Source organism: Passer montanus, unplaced genomic scaffold (genome assembly GCF_014805655.1).
Source record: "Passer montanus isolate IOZ18808 unplaced genomic scaffold, ASM1480565v1 scaffold13, whole genome shotgun sequence".
NCBI lineage: Eukaryota > Metazoa > Chordata > Aves > Passeriformes > Passeridae > Passer > Passer montanus.
Genome location: NW_024359832.1, coordinates 14,045,874 through 14,069,206, shown reverse-complemented (window position 1 = coordinate 14,069,206; position 23,333 = coordinate 14,045,874). Strand labels below are relative to the sequence as shown.

At 36.5% G+C, this 23,333-nt stretch overlaps 1 protein-coding gene across 6 annotated transcripts in view; it reads left to right on the top strand.

The window, feature by feature from the left end:
• Positions 1-23,333, top strand: part of LOC120497356 (complement C1q tumor necrosis factor-related protein 7) — a 65,694-nt gene that overhangs the window by 33,621 nt on the left and 8,740 nt on the right. For 4 of the 6 annotated variants that reach the window (XM_039698722.1, XM_039698725.1, XM_039698727.1 and 1 more), the window contains 15 exons: positions 488-717; positions 1,650-1,827; positions 3,008-3,164; positions 4,256-4,403; positions 6,410-6,548; positions 7,387-7,590; positions 10,932-11,024; positions 12,850-12,941; positions 14,638-14,805; positions 16,256-16,361; positions 17,720-17,829; positions 17,949-18,045; positions 19,295-19,393; positions 21,935-22,111; positions 22,900-22,920. In XM_039698722.1, the coding sequence (XP_039554656.1) occupies positions 488-717; positions 1,650-1,827; positions 3,008-3,164; positions 4,256-4,403; positions 6,410-6,548; positions 7,387-7,590; positions 10,932-11,024; positions 12,850-12,941; positions 14,638-14,805; positions 16,256-16,361; positions 17,720-17,829; positions 17,949-18,045; positions 19,295-19,393; positions 21,935-22,111; positions 22,900-22,920 (2,019 nt within the window). The remainder of the gene's footprint in view (positions 1-487; positions 718-1,649; positions 1,828-3,007; positions 3,165-4,255; positions 4,404-6,409; positions 6,549-7,386; positions 7,591-10,931; positions 11,025-12,849; positions 12,942-14,637; positions 14,806-16,255; positions 16,362-17,719; positions 17,830-17,948; positions 18,046-19,294; positions 19,394-21,934; positions 22,112-22,899; positions 22,921-23,333) is intronic. The other 2 variants (XM_039698724.1, XM_039698726.1) reach the window with 1 other exon arrangement.

The window sequence follows — 23,333 nt, the reverse complement described above, 5'->3', positions numbered from 1 at the left end:
TCTGCTCATGGTAAGGATACTGCTAAGCCAAAAACACTTGTGCTCCAGAGTTTGTGGCACATGTGCATTTGTTTTGTCAGTGTATGTGCAGACAGTGCATCTCAAACAACTGTGTCTACTGGCTGAGCAATCTTCCTTCAATCCTAATAGAATGTACGTGGTAGCTCAGGCAAATGAGAATGCAGCATCTAGCCAGAATGTTGAAGAAACATGCTAATTTTGAGAGTTGGTAGAGAAGATTAAGTAAATGTTTTGCTTGGAGCACATCATGATTTTGAAGCATATGAATGGAATGAATTGCTGAAACTGATGCAGTCCTTTACAATGAGAGAAATCTTTTATGTGTTTGTGTGTAGTACTGAAATTATACTGTCATTTTACTGTACATACACCATCTGTGTTTAGCACTTGTGAATCAAGAGAACAAGAGAAAAAATGGCAGAGATTGAAACACAATCAGAAAGAATGTTATTGTTTTTATATGCAGAAGTCCAAGAAGAAAAAGAAAAAAGATACTCATGTAGATGAAGAATCAGAAGATGATGATTTTGGTGAGGAACGTATAAAACCCATCCCACCTAAAATGGCCAATAGCCTGGAAATAGAGCAGCAGGTTAGAGAAAAAGCTGACAACTGCAGAAGGAAACCTGGAGAGCCTATTCTAGTTCCTGAGCTGACCCTCTCAGGAAGCATAACTCCAACTGAGCAATGTCCTCGGTAAGACAAATGTTGGCCAGAAAATTACCTTACTTGTGAATTTCTGTAATTTATTAATTGCTTGCTTATACAATTTCAGATGCATGTTTAGCCTAGTGATGAAACCTCTGCTTTTGAAGGTGATACAGCTTAATTCATTTTCAAGTCACATCTAACCTTGTACATAGTGCACTTAAAAATATCTGCTTTTGAAGGTGATACAGCTTAATTCATTTTCAAGTCACAAAATGCATGTCTGCACAATTCCTTTGAACCCTCTGCTATTCCTCGAGCATCTGCACAGAACAGGGTGCAGATATAAAAAATCTGGTTTCACTGTAGAGTCTGGGTTGCTGTGATAGTACCACTTTCACTAGTTGGTCCTGTACACAAGGTCTGTGCTGTACTCAACAAAGGGAAAAGAAAAATTTTGTACTAAACCAGAGATTGCACTGTAAGAAATGAATGTACTTGTTTTCTGTTATTTTCCATATTTGCACATACAATTTAACATACATCTGCTGTATTTCAGTAATTTGAATACTGATTTGTTTTGTACTTAGATCACAAATAGCATCACCAGGGAATGCTGCTTGGCTGTTGTACTCCCAATGACTGAAAACTTCAAAATTTTAGCTCGATATAATTTTTGTGCTTTGAAGGAACAGGGTGGAAAAGAATTTTTTTTCCTAGATAACTTCTTTTGTATGGAGTTAGCTTTTGTGGATCCAAAATTTGACTTGATAGTTTTAAAATAATTTTATATTCACAAAAAGATAAAACACCTGTTAAGTAAAGGTTCTAAAGTCATTCCTGTATAGTGACATTTTTGGATGAATACCATCTATTTTTAGGTGGGTTCTGTCTCCCCATGAGAAATCAGATTTGCATTAAAAATAAATAATGAAAATGTTATTAAAAATGATATGATAGCTTGTTTGACATATTTACAGAGGAGAAGTTTTGCGACGAGAGGATGTGAAGAAACGCTCAGCATTTATTAAAGTCCTTTTCAACTCCAAAGAAGTGTCAAGGACTGTTACCCGACCAATAAGTTCCGATTTTAGAGTTCACTTTGGACAGATTTTCAATTTACAAATAATCAATTGGCCAGAGAGTTTGAAACTACAGGTAGATGTTAATTTATTGCAATAACTTTTAAAAGATTATATAAAATGTAATTACTCCTGCAATGCTTGTGTTTTTCTCTATGATAGTGTCATAAAGACTGAAAAACTTGTGAAAGACCTTTTGTAAATCATCAGTCTTACGCCCCTTCCTTGCTTCTGCAGTCTTTAACTTTTAACTTTGCTGCTATGTTTTTTATAGTTATGCTTTCTAGAAATATGTAGAAAAAAATAGTTTGGATGGGAAAAATTAAATAATTGGGACTTGTGATTAAATATGTTAGTGAATTGGCCTCTTGATTTGGAAAAACTGATTTGTGTTGCAGATCAGATTGCTGACATGGTCTTCTTAAAACATTGTTTACTACACAGTAAAACCCTCATAATGTTTACTGGAGGGAATAAGAAAAAAAAATTCTTGTAATGTCCATAACTGCACTTGACTTGATCAGCAGTGCAGTTAAATCAAGTCACTACCACTCCCCCTTCCAAATATGAATTAATAAATGGTTCACATGAATACTTTTCAGTGTTAATCTGAAATACATTTAGAGGAAAGAGGATCAGGATCCTACTTTAGAAGACTCCTCTGGTCAGGCAAGACTGGTAGTTCAGGGAAAGCTGTAAAAACTCCTTGTCTGCTTATTTATTTAACATGTAAATTGAAAAGGAGAAGGAATACCATTTTCCTGGATTCAAAACATTTGCATGGAGAAACCACTGACATCGCTCTGAGCCTGCAGCTGGCTAGGAAGGAGAGAAGCAACCTGCAGTGCTGCCAGAACGGGGACTGTGTGCCATACCCTGCCTTTCATGTCTAGGGAGAATTAGGCAGAATCCTTCCAGAATCTTCAGCTGATCCAAGGGAATGTCACAAGCAGTTGCACATTGTACAGTGATGCACTTAAAAGCCTGGATTTGTCATACTTGTCTCAGGTGCATTAGAAAAGTGAAGAAGATGGACTTATAGGAAGAATTCATATCAAGTAAGCTGCTGATAGCTGCTGAAATGTCTGCTAATTGGATATTTTAGAAAGTGAATTAATATAATTGCCTTAAATTATTTATTTCATGCTTAAGCCTTAGTAAAACCTTTTCTCTAAATACCCTGCAGTATATTTTCAACTTCTCAAGAATGCACATGTAAATTTTTTTTTCTGTCCCTCATCATATATTTTTCCTAGATTTATGAAACTACAGGTATCAGCAGTACCACCTTGTTAGCTGAAGTGTTCTTGCCTGTTCCTGAGACTGCAGTTCTGACAGGCAGTGCTCCTCTGGAAGAAGTAGAGTTCAGCAGTGATCAGCGTGTGGTGTTGGATCATGAAGGAGTTGGGAGTGGTAAGGACTCTTGTTTTCCTTAGCTCAGTGTTTCTTGTTTTGCTGGAGCCATGTAGCAGTAAGAGGCTGGAGGGGTTTCAGAGTAAATCCTGATAAGAGCCTTTACAGCTTCTGTAACTGAGTCTTCCAGAATAGTCATGATTCTTATTATTGAAGTTCGTTGCAGAATTTTTGTCTCTTAATAATTTTAAGCTCTGCATAATAAAAATTTGTCTGTTTATTATCTGTCTTGTTGTATTAGTGGAGTTTTACTAGCTATAGAAGATGTTTGGGATTTTTTGAGCAATCTGACACTGCAGAGCAAGCAGATATCAATCATTATAGCTCCAGTGATTTTAATGTTGTAAACCACTGAAAAACTGTCTGTAAAAGTGTATATGCAGAGTAATTTTTTTGTCCTCCTATGTGCTCTGTTGACAACCTGCACACATCTTTTCCCTGGAGCTTTAGGCTAAAGATAAAACAAGGGGAGATAGGAAAAGGGAAAACAAGAAGAATACATAGTAGCATATGGAACTTGCAAGTGTGTGTAATGAATTTGAACCGCTGAGAGACTGACTTGCATAAATTTGCCATATATAAATACAGATAAAGCTAGAGCAGAATAGATTAAAAATGAGGGAAAAAATAGGGTAAAAAAATGATTACAGTAAATGTGTGTGTCAATGTCACTGACTATGATGACCATATGTACAATTGTGTGTCAAAAGTTTTAGGACTGACTTTTCAATCATACATAATCCTTTTGACTCTGAATTTCTGGTTTGTTAATAACAGTATGCTGAATCTGAAAAGTACCAGAAATATTAAATGCTGTGCATCTGTGGAGGAAAAAATTGAGCCTTTGGCACAGCCTTTCCTTGCAGCTCAAATGGAAACCCTTCCTGTAGGTGTGAAGGAATCTTTCACTCGTTATTGTAGAACAGAGTTCTTCCCCACAGCACACAGCAGAATCATTCTTTCACATTAACCTTTTTATATAAAGGCACAGGTTATTTGACTACTCATTTTCTGTAAGTATTTTTTTAAATGCTAAGATATTGTGTTTGAATGCATAAATACATTACTTTGGATTTTTTTCTCCTTGATAGGTGTGTCCTTTTCATTTGAAGCTGATGGTAGCAACAGAATGACTTTCATGACCTCTGGGAAAGTATCCAGTAGTGTTTCTTGGGCAGTTGGAGAAAAAGGAATCCCCTTAATTCCTCCAGTATCTCAGCAAAACACAAGCATTCCAAGGTAATGAGACAGGAATTTTCAGTGATTCATGGGAAACTGATTGTACTATTATTTAAAAAAAATATTTCATAATCAAGACTTTTCATAATCTTTTTTCCTTAAATTTATGTTTTACTTTGTGCTGTAACCCTCTGCATGTATGTCAGGATACATGTTTTTGGAAATGTATTTTAGTTAGAAATTTTATCTTTTAGCATATTATTTCTAGAAAATTCAAGCTAATTAATTCAATTTTATGGTTTTCTAATAGAAAGTGAATATATTGTCAGGGAAGGTACCTTCCTGTAATTATTTTGCTAAGAGCAGAATCTCCAGTTCTTTCTTATATGAAGTGCATTTGGAGAGGCTATGTCTAATTTGCCTTGAGGCTGCAAGTTGGTTATTGTAGATTATTTGTCCATTCTGTTGCTTTTATTTAATTCCATAAAGTCAAAGAGATGATACATAAAGGCTGCTTTTGTAACATCCTTAGGTACCTTTGCTATAAACCCTTAAAATTTTCCCATAGTTATTAATTCTGAACAAGTATGAATACTTCTTCCAGCTGATTCATTTGTCAGGTTTTTATTTATTTAGAAGCTAGACATTGGCTTACAAATCATTCTGTTACTATTGTTAACCAAGCTGCAGCCATTCAAGTACTTTGCTGATCAACATATCAGTACTCTGCTGACTTCAGTGAGAGTAGAATAGGTGAGATTAAAATGTACAGATCGATTCCCAACAGCTAACTTTAACTCTGGAGACTAATCACTGTAATAAATGGACAACTGAAGAATTTCAGAAGGAAGTTTTCTGTGAAACACTCTTCTTTGAAACACTGTGGAGATGAACAGCTCCCTGTGACTTTGCTTTGTCTGTTGGGAAGGTCAGAGACAGGATTTTCATGACTAATGTTAGCTTTTGCTGCCCATGAGCTTTTTAGAACAATTGTGATTCAGTTGGCATTTGTTCAGGACTGATGCCTAAAGATAAGCTTGTTGTTCCTGCTTTATCTGCTGCTCCAGTAACTGCTGGATATTTGGCTGATTCTAACCAAGCACAAGACAGACCTGTAAGTTTCAAAGCTTTTTGAAAATACTCAAATAGAGATCAAGGACTGAAACTAGCACTCCTAACATGAAAAAGGGCAACATCCACTCCAGTGGTATTTGGCTAATAAATAACACACATGTCCTGGTGTATTGGCCTTCTGTGTCAAGATTTGAGTAGCAGTGGGCCTTCAGAGGTGGCTTTTGTGAGAAGATGCACATGGTGAGCAAGGCAGTGTACAAATGGCCTCCAGACTACCTACCATACTTCTTGCCTGCTGTGAATACAAGAAAGGGAGTAGGAGCACCCAGAGGATAAAGGCTTGGAACTTGTAGTTACAGGAAGATCATAAGCAGTGCTGCATCACAAGAGAGAAGGCTGCAAGGGTTTCCCAAGCACAGGCAGTGTTCTCTCCAGCCAGCATGCAGTCTGGACATGGCAGGCAGAGCAGAGTGCTGGCAGCAGTCCCAGACATGGTGAGGGGATGATTCAGGCCCAGGGTCTATGCAGAAACAGCAAGGAGGGGGCAGAGACAAGGGCTGAAATGCAGGGCTGGAAGCACCAGGAGGTGCTTGACCAGGAGGACAGGTCAAAGACAGGAGCTGGGATACAACACAAGCAAGGACTGTATGTCTGAGAAGTTCTTTGTCAAAACATAACCTTTCACACTGTGAGGCAATTTATCTTCTTACTTGCAGCAATGTGGAATAGCATAGGTATATGAGGAATATATCAAAAAGCAGTTTATTAGCTGTATAAAAGTTCCACCAGTTCCTTCATGTTTCCCATTTACTTTGCTTTGCAACTGATCATTCCCTCAGTTCCATAGCTACAACTAAGAACTGTGAACTGGAATTTGCTGTTCAGGTTGTGGGGAGCTTTTTGGGCTTTTCTAAGATTGTTTTAAATACTTTTTTTATATTACTATATCAAATATGCTTTAGGTGTAAGTAATGTCAATTCTGTCTTTTTAGTGCTTTAAAAAATATTGATGCTATTGCATCCATTGGCACATCAGGCCTAACTGATATGAAGAAACTAGCTAAATGGGCAGCTGAAGCAAAGCTTGATCCAAATGACCCAAACAATGCAGCTCTAATGCAGCTGATCATGGTAAGTGGTGTTTTCAGAGCTGAAGGGCTACTGCAGCTGTGCAACTCCTAGTCACCAGAACCTCCCCAGGCAATCTGCATGCATGCCAGGGAGGTAGCAGCATTTGAATTCATGGTGGACATACTTGTGTGAATGTTAAGAAGCAAAATATCTACTAAAAATATGATTAATGCATTTAGTCGTGTGTTGTTTACATATTAATGAATATGATTTATTAATCCATTCAGTAGTGGCAAAAAATAGGTGTAAGGGAATGCACATGCAGATCAGATTTAATTAATAAATTAAGAACAAAATATGGATTTTTGAGTTTGTTTCTTTAAAGCGCAAGGGAATTTCCAGTGTACTTGTGTGGTGCTAAATAAGAAGCTGCTCTTTAATGAGGATTGCACAGAGATCTTGGGTGTTGTAAAGGCTTCAGCTTTTCTGAACAACAAATTGAGGAGCTGTTTACGTAGCTATTTAATTTACATGGCTGTTTATTTACATAGCTGTTTAATTTACATAGCTATTTACAAAGCTGAAGTTCTGTAAATGGATCTCCTTTACCATACAGTTTCCTAGGTTACTCTGACATGTTGTAGTTTTCATGCTCTCTGATCTTTTGTTTATGATACACGGAAATAGAATTTTATTATATTTGTAATGTATAATCTCATATGCTTTGCTCAGCAAAACACTGATACAAAATACTTGGTGTTTCAGTCTGTGTGATCCATCTTTATTGCTTTTGCTTAAAATGAACATCCTTGCAATATGCATGTAAAATTTATAAAAGCTATTTTATGGATTTTTGTCACTTTATATGAAAAAGTTAATATTTTTGTTACTAATTTAGATTGCTACAAATGGAGAGGCACACGTTCCTGATTTCTTCAGATTGGAACAGTTGCAGCAAGAATTTAATTTTGTTTCTGATGAGGAGTTTAATAGATCAAAGAGATTCCGACTGTTGCAGCTCAGAAATGAGGAGGTGGCAGAGTTCCGAAACTACAAACAAGTCCCTTTACATGAACGAGAGATCAGTGAGAAAATCTTCCAGGTAGAATGTTATCTGAAATACTTCTTTTCTACTTTAAATGCTTATAATATTTGACTTGCAGTTAAGTCAAGCGGGTCTTTAAAGAATATAAAGCTATGCTGACATGAAAAACACAAGAATTTTATTTCTTCAGTGTTTTCTAGCGTTATTTCCATCTAATTAAACTAGCTTCCTTCCAAGGCAGTATTTCCACAGCCATACTTTGTTAAGAGTTAAATAAAACAGTTTAAAAAAACTGCTGTAGACAAAAATGTTATAAGTTAGTAGTTTTCATTAAAGTTGAGATACTTTTTTAAAAAGTGATTTTAGATATGAAAAGGTAATTCAGAGATAATTCAAGCTTTGGCCTATTACCTTTTGAGCCCCTTTTTTGGGGGGGGGGGACTATTAGAAGTAATAACTCTAACAAGAATTAAAACCTTTTTTTTGTTTTATTAGAGCCTGTGTTATGGATATTCCTGTTATACTACATTGCTTCAATTAGCTTATCCTGTCCTTGCCTGTCTGTTAATTACCTTATTGAAATGCAATGTATCCATTTTTTTTTAATTTGGGTTATACTTCAGTTATTTTTATCTCAACTCTCCTGTTAGTGTTAAGTCATGCATTTTTTTTTTCTTAGCAATTCATATAGCTAAAGTGCATTTTAGTGTGTTTTTGGCTTAGGAGGATCAGAGTCACCTCATATTCTGGCAAATTCTCTTTCATCCCTACTTCTTCTGACATAGATTTATTTGAAAAATTACTTTTTTCCTTTCTATTTGATGACATATTTTTTAAAAGATACTTATTAATTCAGATGTATCTGTCTCTTTGCAAATTTTAGGTTAGTTTTGTATCTTTTATTTAAAGATGTACCACATGTCTGATGTACCTTTCTAAACCAGTTCATTTTATGGGCTATTTTCATTCATTTTATGTTATCATTCAAAATTTGAAAGTCATAGTTTAAGAATTATTTCAATTGAGTGTTCTTGGTTTTTTTCCATTAAGGATAAATTGGATAAACCCATGATTGCCCATTCCAAGTTTCTTTTATATGCTGTGATCTTCAAAACTAAGTTTCAAGTGATTTGTTCCTAGTTGATTTACTAGCTATTTGGCAAAACGGTCTGGAAGTTTGTAGAATCATGGAAATACTATTTTGAAAATACTCTCTGGAGATCATCTGGTCCTGCTTTCCACTGAAGTGGTGGTACTGTTGCCAGCACTAGATGAGGTCAGCTGTTTATTTGTCTAGCCAAGTCTTGAAAACCTCTAAATGGGAGACTCCACTGCCTTTTTGAATAACCTGTTCCAGTGCTTTGCTATCCTTCCAGAGCTTGTTCAAAAAAAAAAAGAAAATAAGTCACGTCCAACCTGAGCTTTCCAGGTTGTGTTTAATGGCTGCTTTCCCTTGTTGTATTGTCTGGAGCTAGAGAGATGATTTTGGCACCCTGTCCTTTGTAACTGCCCCTCAAAGAGTTGTGGGCAGACACTGCATCACTCATTAATCTCTTCCTCACCAGACTGATGAATCTGAACACCTTGCCCAGTGCAAGAACAACTCTGAAACACTGGAGTAAGTCCAGTACAGAGCTACCAGAATATGTGCAGTGCTGAAGCACATGACCTGCAAGAGAGGCAGAAAGGACTAAGCTTGTTTGTACCTAAGCAGGCAAGGCTTGAGGGGGTTTCTTACTGCATCCTTCAGGTACCAGTGGTGCAGAGCAAACAGAGAGACTCATCTTAGAGGTGAGATGATGATAGACACAAGTTACTCCCAGTGACTTTGCAGTTAAATGTAATGAAAACATTTTTCACTAAGAACATGTTTAAGTTCTTGAATGCATTGTCCATCAAGTTTATAAAATTATCAATTAATAAAATTTCCATCTCTGGAGATGCTGAAAATTCAACTTTCCAAAGCCCTGAGCATTCTGATTGGAGTTGTTCCAACTCAGAGTTCAGATCAGATGACCACCAGAGGTCTCTTCAAATTTACATTATTCTAGGATTCTGACCTCTTCTTGTAGTCATGTCCTCTAGGCCTCTTGCTGTCTTAGTAGCCCTTCAGTGGATCCCATCCATTGTCTCCACATGCCTCTTGAACTGGCAGCTGCAAACTGGCTGCAGTATTTCAGGTATGCCCCCTGAAGTGTCAGGCTGGAGAGGCTCGTAGTTGCCCTTTGTCTGTAGGACATACTGATCCTTATGTATCCTGTGGTTTGCCTTTTGCCAAGAACATGTCACTGGTTGTCATTAAACCCACACTTATTTCAGTATGGCTGTTATTCTTCTGTTTACTTCCAGTCTCTGCCAGTGCAAATTTTTCAACCCTCAATACAGAATTTTCCCTTTTTATAACTAAGGCTTCACTTGTCATAAAGTCATAAAGAGCCCTCTGAACTATGGTTCATTCACTCTTATTAACCATTCTTCCTAATCAAGTATCCTTTGCTAAATTGCTGTCAGTGCATTGAGTTTCCTCATCCAGGTCACTTGTGAAGAAACTGAATATAATCAGTCCCAGAGGCCCTTTGCCTTTTAGAGGACACTTCTTAGACATTGAGCTGTTTGTCCCTACTGTTGGAGCTCAGACCTGAGGATTAATTTTACTGAGTACTTTTGCATAACTAGCTGTGGTTCTGAAGCCAGTATGATTCTCAGATCCTGGGAGAGCCTCTTGGCTTGTAAGCTCTGGTTTTTGCTTGAAAGCTGAGTGTTAGCTCTAGCCTTTCTTAATTTATGAGTCACTTTCCAAAACTTGTGAATAGAAGTCGCATCACTCAGTAGAGCTTTCACTGTTAGCCCATCTATCTCTCACAGCCCTGAGAGATGTCCCATCAACATACTTCTTCCTAAGAACCAAGTGCAGTTCTACTCACTGAGTTTTACACCCTGTGAAAAGTAATTACTAATTATTTGGGAGAGTTCTTGCTAGTATTAAAACAGAGTTCAGATTTCTGACTATCTTCCAAGAATTCTGCATCATTTCTGCTTGTAAAGGACTCTTCCTGTTAAAGCTGCAATAGGTAAAGCCACTTCCAGTTCAAATGGAATTTCAGTTTATAACAGCAAGTCAAAATTCAGCTTTAAAAATGGAGAAGGAAATTGTCAAGTAGTTGATTGTAATTTAAATCACATAAATCTTGTAACTGAATGGTATTCTTGTCTCTATTCATGAAAGTTTAGCATACATTGTATACACTAGTACTAAAAATAGCTTTACAAACTTCTCACATCTGCTATGGTTCACTGTGGTCCATACATTATTGTTAATGAAATATTTAGCATTTTTTCTTACATGTGATAAAGTACTGAATATATATTGAAGCACAAACTGTAATAAATATCTTTAGGACTATGAGAAGAGAGTGCAAGAGAGGGATGTGATTGACAGCAAAAATTACCTAGATGCACACAGAGCAGTTGTTGCCAACTATCTCCAGAAGGTAAGATGCTAAATACGTGCTTCACCATATTCCTGTAGGCCCTATGTTGCTTCTGTACCTGGAGACTTTATTTCCCTAAATACTAAAACCTGATTCATCTCTAAAAATGACCTACAGACATCTTTAAAATTCCAAGTTAGGCCTGAAACTGGTGTAATTGAACAAGTGGAGGTCTGTGTTATTTAATGGTATTGAGAATGATGCAATATACAAAATTACAAGCCATTCTGGATATTTCTGTCAGTTCTGAAAATTCTTCTTTGCTTCAGTGCCCCAGAGATTTGTACTGTTGAGTCCCAGGAATTCAGTGATTTCCTTCCTCCCTGTTTTCCTTGTTGTGAGCTGTCATGCTAAGAGCTTAATTATCTCCATGAAAGTGGCCCTAATCACTTCTAAGAAATCATTTAATGTAATACATAGTGTCTTTTCCTGCAGCCTAAGGCAGAGAGCATATTTTCTGTCACATTTACCTTCATTGTGGTATTAGAGTAACTCTTCCCCTTATATTGATTTAATTATTTTTTCTAGTTTTCATTATATTAAGATGACATTCTCTTCAATCCTTAGGGGAAAAGAAAGAAAACATTCATCATCTTACCAAGAAAAGTTTACAATTTCAGACTGACAAAAAAAGCAAGAGTGAAACATGGCTATCAGTTTCTTACCAGTTGTGTAAATATCAAAAAGTGTATCAAATCCTAGCCTGCCAGCAAAACATGAAATATGATGATAAGGTTTAATTAAAGTAGGACAAAATAAATTATTGGTTAGAAAGAAAATGCTTCATGAAAGAAGCGTAGAGAAAAAAGTGTTTAAATCTTCCAGGCAAGTGCCAAAGTCCAGATTCAGTATGAGTATAAAAATTATTTTTGACAAAGCTGTCATGTCTGTGTCAGCCCCATATGTTTAGCATGGCATTGAACATATGGGTTTTGCAGCACACTGAATGGTAATGGAGTACTACAGAATAGCATATATTGTAGTACCTTTGTTTGCCTCTTTCTTAGGTTAAATACAAGTAGCCTTTTTTAAAACAGTACTTGGATACTTTGCACCTCAGTAAACTGTCAGATGGGCTAGAAAAGTAGGTTTCTTGTACCAGAACTGAAATTCAGTTCACTCTGAAATGTGATCTCTATGTGTATCACTTCTGATGTTGTACTAGCACAGAAGATAAAGCCTCTCACTACTAGCATTAGTGCTAAGAGAAAAGGACAAAGGCAATATTCTTTCAGTCTGCTTCCACATAGTGGTTAGGAGATGAGGGAAGACTTTTATCTCTGTGCTTCACTCTATGACATCAGCAAAGATATGTAAGGAACTAAGAATTTTAAACATTTATTTGAAATCACAGTATTTTTAATACATTTTAATACAGGCTTCACCAGTTCTGTAGTCCAAAGTATTTCTTTTGATCCACATAACCAGTACCATAAAGATTTCTCTACAGCCTTTTTTGCAACTTTATTTAGATGTGGAAAATTATGTCTGTTGGTGTCATTTGTTTTTGTAATTGTTTCTGATGGTGAGCTGCAAACAGATAAAGACATAATCTTTTGATTGTATGTTTTCATATATTCTTCTATCAATCTAGCCAGTATGTTTCTAGAGAAGCATTGTATTGGTAAAATGAGCTGCTCTTACATTCTAAAGAAATAGCTGGTGGAAAGAAATTCTTCTTTCAACTGTGACCCTTATAAAATTTGGAAAAAACGAAGAGTATGTATGTGGATGTTTTGTTTGTGTGTAGCAATCAGAATACAAACATTGGCAGTGGGTTTGGATTAGAAATGCACTTCTGTCTCTTCTCCCTCCCCGTTCACAGGTTCGAGAATCAGTAATCAACCGTTTCCTCACAGCAAAGCACCATTTCATCCTCTCTGACCTTGTCAATGAGGAGGAGATTCCAGGCCTGGGGTAAGAGAGCTATCTTTATTTGTTCCAAATAAAAAAACTAATGTAAAACCACCTGCTTTTTTAATTTCTATTTTACAAAGTGTGTTGATCTGACTTAACTGATGTGACTTTGTGTGTAATATAATAGATAAACTTCCAATCACTGTGTACACCTCTGCCAGTACAGTGTATTGATAAACAAAGTGTAATCAAAACTTTTTTAAGAAGAAGTCTGTTTTTGATGGAAATAAAGTGACAGTGTGTAAATAGGATATACCAGGATGTGATGCATTTCTGATGAGCTGAGCATAGTCCTGCTGGTGTCAGATTGAATATTTCCAATTTTCAGGCAAGTATCAGAGTTAGTAACACTATTACTGACTGGTTCTGTAGGTGATGCCTCCATACAGTCAGTGCCTATACCCTGTAAATAATGTGCAGTAGATTTTTAACTGTAATTTTCTTTGTTTTACTTCCCATATACTTCTGATGCTGAATGTTCTCATATGCTGCTTATGTTCAAAAAATATACTGAGTTTGGAAATTACTGCTTTTCTCTTCTTAAATATTTTTTTTTTTAATACTTGAATACGAATCCCATACCTATCAATTTTAATATGTATCAGTTATCATAGCATAGATGGATCTTAGTGTTGCTCATTTAAAATCTGTGTAAGTAAACAAGTCATAAAACTTATTTTTTTCTTTCATGTAGAAGTTGCTTCTGTTCACTCTAAACACAACACCCTTATACAGTCTAAGTGTTTTTCAACCAGCTGTATAAATCTGAACAGTCCCATCTGCTGGAGACACAGAGACTTGCTCTCTTACAAAAGACTTCATGCTTGGTTTTAGTTGATGTTTTCACATCACAGTAGAGAAAAATATGAACAAGACTACAATTTGCTTTTGTTTAGAATCAAATGTTTCATTTATATTTTCTCATCATGAATCCTAATTCATAATGTATTCTATTTGCAAAGATTATGGTTACTGAATTTAAAATACACCATGGCTTTTTTAATATTCACATAGTGAGATATTTCAGTGACTCATGATTCTGTGTTATTTTAACAGTAATTACTGTGGGGGCTTTATTACATATAAGAAAGAAATGCCATTAGCTATCAGTTTTTAAATGTGTTTTCTAAATGTCTGCAGTTGATATCAATGATGTAAACATTGCATATATCTGCATAAATGAAACACACATCTTCATTTTATTGTTTTCCTGTTTTTCTTTTCTGCTTTGCCTTGGGTTATAAGTTCTGAGGGTCCAGGGTATGTTGTGGTTTACTGATTCTGCTTCCTGTCTGTAGCCCATTACTCAGTGTACATAGCTATGTAGATAGATGCCTTGCCTCTTTTATACAGTGGTTATCATCATCTGCTAGATCACTTGTTTATAGCACTGTAGTTTAGATCTGTCTTGAAGTAATTGTCTTTTTTGCACCTTACATAGTTTTGGAAAAAAAAAAATCTCAAACAACCAAACTTTTTGCACATTGAAGCTATAATTCCTGAAATACAAGACAAAATTGGATTAGTGCAGTACTAAACAATTGCAGCATTTTGACATTTCAGGGAGTTTTGTTTGGCACTAGCGGGAGCAAATATTTCCTTTTCCTGTTAGTGCATAATTTTCATATGGGTCATGGTAACACTGGAATGCTGGATTCTATGCACAACTGACTAATACCTGGTTTATGATTATTAGCATTTTGGGACTCGGCCTCTTTAAACTGGCAGAGCCAAAACGACCATTAAGGCCAAGAAGAAAAGAAAGGAAGAAGGTCACAGCACAGAATTTATCAGATGGAGACATAAAACTGTTAGTGAACATCATCAGAGCCTATGATATTCCAGTGAGAAAGCCAGGGATGAGGTATGTTTAAAACCTTGTTTCCAGTACAGATTCGTTTTCTGGCTTCTTCTGTTTTGAGGACAGATGAAGCAACAGATGTTACAATTCAGCCATGTGTGTTTTGATTCTCATGATAAAAACATACATATATACATTTATCTTTTTACAGAGATGATAAAGGACTGATATTTTTTAAGTTTGTAGATCAATATAGTAATTTTTCAGTAGCTGTGAAATTCAAGACATGTTTTACCAGAAACTGTCAGAAAGATCAGTTACAGCTTTGACAGCATTAAAACTCTGATAATACCAAATGAATTATCCCTTAAGGAAGCCTCTTGATAATACTCAGGGAAATTTTAATTCGTAATATCTTAATTAAATACCAAAAACAAATATTAAAAAATCTAGTTCTTCACTGTGGGATACTGTATTTGTCTCCTGAGTGCAGCATGTTGATCTTCTCCTTGATGAACCATTTAAGTTAATAGACTGAGCCTAATGTGGCTTTAATTTTAAAGGTGACCTTTACACTCAGGCACATTAAGACAATGCCTGCACTGTGTGATGGTGTGTCATGTAGAGACACTGAACAGTCTGCTTCAGCTCCAGAAGCAATGTATTAATGCAGTGTTCACTCTCTCTCTCCCCGCCCCAAAATTAATACACCTTGCATTTAACTCAGAGGTATTTCCAAGCTGGCCAGTTACAGAATTCAGCATTGTCAGCTGTTCTTTCTCTTACTCTATTAGAGGTGGTGTTGCAGTCTGTAAATAAATTGACACTGAGAAAAGCAAATCATTGACAGGAAAAAGATGAAAAATTCAATTCATTACCAGAATTATAACAATAATTAAAACCCCATCCAGTCTTTTTGCATTATATGATATTTTATTTTGAGCTGCTTTATATGTTAATAGGTACTCTTTTGTGGTTTATAATGTGGTCGTACCACAAAATGTTATGTGGAAGTGCTGTAAAAATAAATGTTTTTACATATATTGTTTTCTACTTCACTCATGGGTTGACAAATCTGTAATATTCATATGAATTCTTTTTTGCCATAGAGGCCTTGCCTGAATACCATGAGATCTACACTGTTCATGAATTCTGCAGGGATTAAACTACTTGAATTTAAAAACTTGTAGCTCAAAGAGATTGTGTGGAGTAGGCAACAAAAAAGTCTGCTTTTTTAAAGTTAAAAAGTTAATAAATTCTCAGAAAAGAGAGCCTCCGGGCACAAAGTACTCTTTTGCAATGAGGCTTGTAAGAAGTATATTCTCAATACCCCTTTCTAGCATTTTATTTGTGTTATTTGAGCTAATAAATATCTTCCCAAGGTTAAAATTGCAACAAAAACCATCAGGAGTACTTCCAGTATTCTGTATGGCTAATAGACAATGCGAGGGATTAATATTTAGTAATGAATTCTCTGTCTTCCCTGGTTGTTGTTGTCTGTTTCCTCTTGTAGCAAACTTCAGCAGCCATCGAAATCTTCAAGGTCCTTTAACGAGATGTTTGCAGCCTCCCCATCAGCTCAGAGCCCACCTAACAGCCCAGACTGGGCATTCAACCAGGTATGTTACAAAACTGATATTTTCTGTGAAGCTGTGAGCATTTTCCACAGACAGTAGCATTCACCCTCAGAAAGATACCTTATTGGCAAGGCTTCCTTGCCCACTCCTTTGTCTCCAAAAGGAGAGTAAAGCTGCAAAAGGTTCAGAGAAGAATATACGGAATGGCTCCTGCCCAGTGAAAAATGGTGGGACTTTGAGCCAGAACACCCATAACTGTGAGTAGAGGAGGAGAAATATGGTAGAAAGGCACAAAATCACAAGTCATTGACACTGGATAAGGATTGACTATTTCCTGGCATTGTAAGTACAAATGTGATGGGCAAATGAAGCTGGTAGGAGTTAGGTTCAAAACAAACCTTCAAAGAAAGTTGTGATTCTTCATTCAGCAGTTGGTCAGTGCCCAGAGAAGTTGCTTACATGTATTGTGGATGAAAGAGGTTGGTTTGTGCTGAAGTGGGTATTGGGCAAGTATAGGAAGAGTGATCCATTGGGGGTTACTTAACAGAAAAATCATTACAGACTTAGGAAAGTCTTTCATCTGAAAATGTTTGAAGTCTGGAAGAGTAATAGGAGAAAATACCATCTATGCCTGCTCAGTTCTTACTTTTCTGTGTGTCTTGGCTGCTGGCTGTTTTCATAGGCTGCACTTTGGGTCCAGTACACTCCTAGTTTAAACCAGCACAGCATTCTTATGGCTGACACTGAAATTACAATTTCTTGCTATTTAAAACTAAATTCAGCATCCTTCTGAATGTAGATGAAAGACCTTCAGGGTTTTTACTGTTTTCCTTGTGATTTTCCTTCAAAATTACAGCTTTTTGAAATGTAGAAAAGCTTTTGCCATATGCATTTGAATGTTAAATAAGGCATTTTTAATCACATTAGGGGTTTGTTTTGTCTAGATGAAGTTGCTTATCTGTTATAGGAGCCAGTTTCAGGGACAACTGGGATTGTAGCTGGAGGCTTCTTGGATTACAGATAAGAGGATACAAGTGCACTGTTTTTCCACTGGTGACTGGATCACATGTTCTCATTCAGTTACTTTCCTTGATTAGATAGCCTGTAACTTTTCCACTCTCAGGAGAAAATGTGGTTTTGCCAGTGTATATAAATACATCAAGTATTTTGAATGCACATAAATTTTTGGAAATCCTAGTGTATAAAATATTTTTAAAAGCTCTATAAATACTTAGAAACCCATGAAGTGCAATATTTAAGGTGTATTAAATTTGTATCTGGGCTGAACCAGCCTGATTGCCCCAATGTATGTTTTTCTAAATGCATGAAATGTGTAATTTACTGTGCTCTGATGAATTTCCACAGAGGTTTGTTTCCTTTGTTTTGCTGTCTATTTCTAGGTTTTGGTCCGTCCTTTTGTAGAAGTTTCTTTTCAGCGAGCAGTCTGCCGGACAACAACAGCAGAAGGTCCAAGCCCCTGCTGGAATGAGGAACTTGAGCTTCCATTTAGGTATGGCAAAACAAAACCAAAATATTTCTGCATAATAATAGTTTAATTTGAGCATGTGAATTTATCCTCATTTTCCTGTATTGTTCAAATCACTTTTTTGATTTATTTAACCTCTTCAGAGCTCCTAATGGTGACTACAGCAGCCACAGTTTGCAGTCAGTAAAAGATGAAGTCTTCATTAATATTTTTGATGAAGTACTTCATGATGCTGTAGAGGTGAGTTCATAATTGAAGGACATTGTACACTAGAGAGCATTGTGAGCTTTTTGAAGTTGTCAGAACAAGACTTTTCCATGTAATAACTTCTCCCATCCTGTGCCCCTCTTTTCTCTATTTTGTCATTCCTTATGATTTTATATCTAGTCAACACTGCAAGGCTGTCAGAGGGAGCAATCTTTACAGTGTTAACCTTTGTAAAAATTCAGCTTGTGCCACATAAGATGCTGCTGGAGTTGAACACATCACATGTGTGTAATGTTTTACTGATACTTAGTGAAGTTGAAGATCCTAAAATTGAGAGGCATCATGAATTGTAATCTGAGTTCTGTTCTTAACCTTAATCAGAGCTTTTTACTTCATTCCAGAGGAGTGATCCCAATTCTTGTATTTTTTGCTAACTATCTTGTTATGCTTTATCTCATCTTGTTTTACATCTTTTTGGTGAAATAATTTAAAAAAAAAAAAGCCCAAACCATCTATTGGTTGTTTGTAGTAATTTTTTTGAATGAGACAAGAATTTCAAGTACTAGGAGCAAGAAATTTTTGTAAGCTCTCAGTGTTGGCATAACTCCTTCCCCTGTTGAATCCACTGAAAGCTTTCCTAGTCAATTCAGCAGACACAAAAATAGCAGCACTCAACATTCTTGAAAACATAACCCAGAAATAAATAATTCACACACTTCACTGGGAACAGAATTCTGTCCTCAAAACTGAAATGATACTTGATGAAACAGAAGGAAGAAAGCTACACACTGAAACTTGGATGTCATGCTAGAGGTTTTTTTAAAAATAATTCTAGGTTGATCATTAGAGATTTGAAAATATGATAGGCAGCACACATGAAAACAGTTTTTCCATTTCACAGGGTTTACTTAGATTTTTATACAATTTTAACTTCAAAAAGCTCTTCTAAATACTAATAGAATATTTCATTACAGGACCAGAGCTTCATTTACTTTGTCTGAGATGAGTGTTGTGGACTCCTTAATCAGTTTTAAGTTCTCCATCTTATGTTATACAGGACTTAAACCCTAGGGTGCAAGCACATTCTATCATGGACTGTAATATGGGTTTTCAGCATCTGGTGTGCTTGAAACTTGTGCAGAATTATTACTGCTGCACAAGTAATGGAGCTGATCAGAAAATGAATACAGAATTCTTTATTAATGCCTCGATTCAGTTGTTGATTGAATGAAAGGAAATGAAACTGTCTTACAAAGTGTTATATTGGGCAACTTTTTAATAGGATGATCGTGAAAGAGGAAGTGGAATCCACACTCGTATTGAGAGGCACTGGCTGGGATGTGTTAAGATTCCATTTACTACCATATATTTTCAAGCAAGGGTAAGTGATTTTATTTGAAGTAAAATACAGAACTGAGAATGGAAAAGGGCTGGAAATGGAATGTCAGATTTAATTATATTCTTTGTAATTGTTAGTTTATTTTTATGGGATTGTTTGAAGATGTCTTTGAAACCACTGGGATTTTTTTGACTGATTTGAGTATTTCCCAGGAAGTTCAAGGTTTTGAAGGGAGCTGAGATAAAATATGCTCAACAGTGGCAATGCATCCTGACTTCCTTCAGTAGCAAGGTTAAAAGCACAGATTTTTTTGGGTGGTTTTCTCAGTGGCTTTTGAGGGCTCTGGTATTGCACAGCCTAGATGGATGAACTAGGAATAGAATCACCTAGATACATGAGGAAATTTGAACTTTTTTCCACCCTCTCCACGAATCACAAGATTTTGATCTTTGCCTCTCCCAATCCCTTCTTTCTTCCAATTCTAGAACTTTTCAAGAGATGCTTTCTTCAAGAAATAGCCACAGTTAGTCATGGGAGTAGTAGTAAAATATGCTCTTCTTCAGAGGAAATACTTTTTGTCCAGCCATTCATCCTGGACTTAGTTTAAGGAAACTACTTCTTTCCATTGACAGTCCTATCATATTGTAATACAGTTTTAATGCATACTTCTACATGGCAGTTGCTTTTTCCTGTAGATCAAATCATCTGATCACAAAAGTCAGAATCTTCATGAAGTGAGAAACTCAGACATGAGTTGCATTCTTAATGACATATTCATTTAGTATTCTCTGGCCATATGGGGCACTTTTCAGAACGTTAATGACTTCAAGGCATACTCTGAGCCTCCCAGATTCTTTGGGTGGAGGGAAAGTCTGTAGGAGTCTCATTTGTGTGCAGTGCTTGGTGATCAAAGTGGTTTTCCTGGCCCGTCTGCAAAGCGTTACAGAATGTGATTGTCATGGATTCAGGAAAGCATGGGATACGTTTCATTGCTGAGGAATCTTGGACAGTGTATGTCTAACCAGGCTTAGTCTACCTGTTTCTGCTAGATATTAACAATATGCACTCTTCAACTTGAGAGGTTAATCAGTTAATTTACCTCTGAGAGCTGTGGTGCCCTGTAGCATGAAGCTTTCACTGATTTTGAAGAACATGTGAGTAGTAAGAGGATCTGACCTTCTTTTCATGAGTCTCTGGCCATCCTGTGCAGCAAATGTCACATAATGTGATCACCATTGCTATATGTCAACAAACAGGAAACAACATGATCCAGTGCTCATTTTTAGGGAATTGTTCCATGTTGAATGAATGAAATCCACCTGAGAAGTGTGTCTGCTCACAGAGGAACCTAATGGTCAGGCTTGACATTTTAACAGACTGCTTATCAATACAGCCACCATCCACAATCCATCTTTAAGGATTTCCCATACTCATGTCAACCTCTGCTCTTCAGCTTCTTGGTCTTTCTGCTGTAGAACCAGAGGAGCTCCAGAATTCCTGTCAGATACTTCTGAATCTCTTTGAGGAGGTTGTGATTGCCTAAGCAGAGTGTGAGTGCTTGTATAGATCTTTCCAGCAGTAGAAATTCTTTGAATAGAATTTCATATGGAATTTGAAAAAGCCTGATCAGCAAAGGTGCATCTAGCAACTAAATTTCAGTAGCAAATGAAGCATTTCATCATCCTGTTCTAATACACTGGAGCAGAAATTTTGAGTGATATATTCAGTTTTCTCCTCATCAAAACTTAATTTTGTTCTTAAATGTTTGATGAGCCATGCCAGTGAGTCATCTGTTCATTTCCCTCATCCGCTGAAGATACCCTTTCTGGTGGAAGTTGCCTCAATTGTGTCCAAATCAGGAGCTTACTCTTTTTGCTTTTCTTTTAAAGCTGGGTACTTCCACTATTGAAACCTGCCCAAGCAAGTGTGGGCCTGCCATCTCTTGTGTCACCCAGCCCTTCAGAAAGACCTTATTCTCTGTTTGTGGTAACAAAGGGAGCTGCCAAGGGCTGGAGGGTTTGGCAGAGCCATTCCATACAGAACTGGATAAATGGGCCCAGTTCCAGTTCCACCCAAGGAGCATCTTGTGCTGTGCATGGAAGAGGGTCCATCTCTGAGATGCTGGAGCATCCTTCCCACATCACTCATAGGCAAAGGCCTGTTAGTCTGCTGCTGCCTTGAGAAGCATAGTTGTGCAACCTGTATTTTGCCATTTTTTTCATTTTTCCAGGTAAAGAGGCATGTAGAGTTTGCTGTTTGAAATAAAAGTAGTGAAATGCCAGCAGTCTTTCTTTGTGAACTAGTGTGTATGATTTCTATTTCATTAAATATTAGTGTTCATAATATGCAAGAGAGGCTGAAATCGAGTTGTGATTAATATATTTAACAATGAGATACCTCGTGGTTTCCCCACAGTTAATCAACATAAATGTTATATTCTCTCTTTTTATTATTTTGTAAATTAAACTAACAATCAAAAGAAGAAAATATGCAGACACAAGCAGCAAATTTATGTGAGAGAGAACTTTTGCTTTTTTGCTTTTAATGAGAAGTATTTCTCGGTGTTTTCTGTATCTGTTGTAGATTGATGGTACATTTAAGATCAATATTCCTCCAGTCCTCCTTGGTTACAGCAAAGAAAAGAGCGTGGGCATGGAGAGAGGTTATGATTCCGTGAGAAATCTGAGTGAGGGCTCATATATAACACTGTTCATTACCATTGAACCACAGCTCATCCCTGGAGAGTCTGTCAGAGAGAAGGTAACTAATCACTAATTCATCATACTCTTGCTCTTTGTTTCCAGTGGTGCAGTTCTTCAGATGCATATTAATAGCTCTCCTTAGTGTACCAAAGGACATGAATGCAAGTACAGAAGGACATTCATACAAATTTGGGGTAGTTTATTTTAAATTTTTTATCTCAGTTCAATTTAATTAGATGCACCATTAAGTGAGATGTGCACTTAATGCATGAGAAATAACTTTGCCCAGGTATCTAATTTTAGTCCTACGAGAAAGCAAATTGGCATTCCTCTCTGTGAGCATGTAGTTTTTCCATGTATTTGTGTAAACAATAAAGCATTTGTGTGAGTATTTGTGAACAGTGGATGAAAAGGAGGTGCAGGTGCAAAGAGTATTTTCTTGCTTCTGTGTTTATACTGTTCAAATGAGCATTTATTATTTATAGCTTCATGCATGCCTCGAGATCTTGAAGATAATAATTCCTAAACAGCAGCTGCTATTTTTTTCAGTTTCATTAGTAAACCAGAAGTGCCTTAGACTAACAACAATAGTCATTACAATTCTTGCTGCAACTCTCCAGCTGCAACACATACACCTATTATAGAAAGAGTTTGGCATATTATGAAAAAAAACAACCTAAATAATTAGCCATACTTTCTTCCTATTCCTGACCTGCACCTAATTTGAAATGCTTGTGTAGTGCTTTAGGATGCTAAGCATAATTTTAGTTTAATTTTATGAAACCTTTTTTGTTTCTGTACTTATTTTTTCTCTCTTTCCTGCTGTCCTTCCTGAACCTCTATTAGATGAATGAAATGCTTAAGAAGGTACAACATTAATAAATCAGTTGAGATACTCCTGTTGTTCCCAGTTTAAGATTTAGCTTGGGTTTGTGCCATTCAGCAGCCTTTTTGCAGATTGTGTTACTTGACTGTGACATAGTAATTGTTTATTTGCCAGAAATATTTGCAGTAAATTGCTACATTTAAGTTTACAACATGCCAGAGGCTCTACTTTCTGCTCTTAATTGTGGTGGAGAAGAATCACCACTGTGTGCCTTCTAACTTGGAGGTCTGGCTGCAGGGCAGTGCCCAGCTGTTCCACCTCAGGTTAGTTTAAGAGTAACAAATTACAAAAGTGGCTTATTTTAAATGAAAATATTAAAAAGGATGAACTTTAATTCTCAGCACCACTAGAAGTATACAAGGAATTCTAAATAGATAATTTTGACCAATCTTAA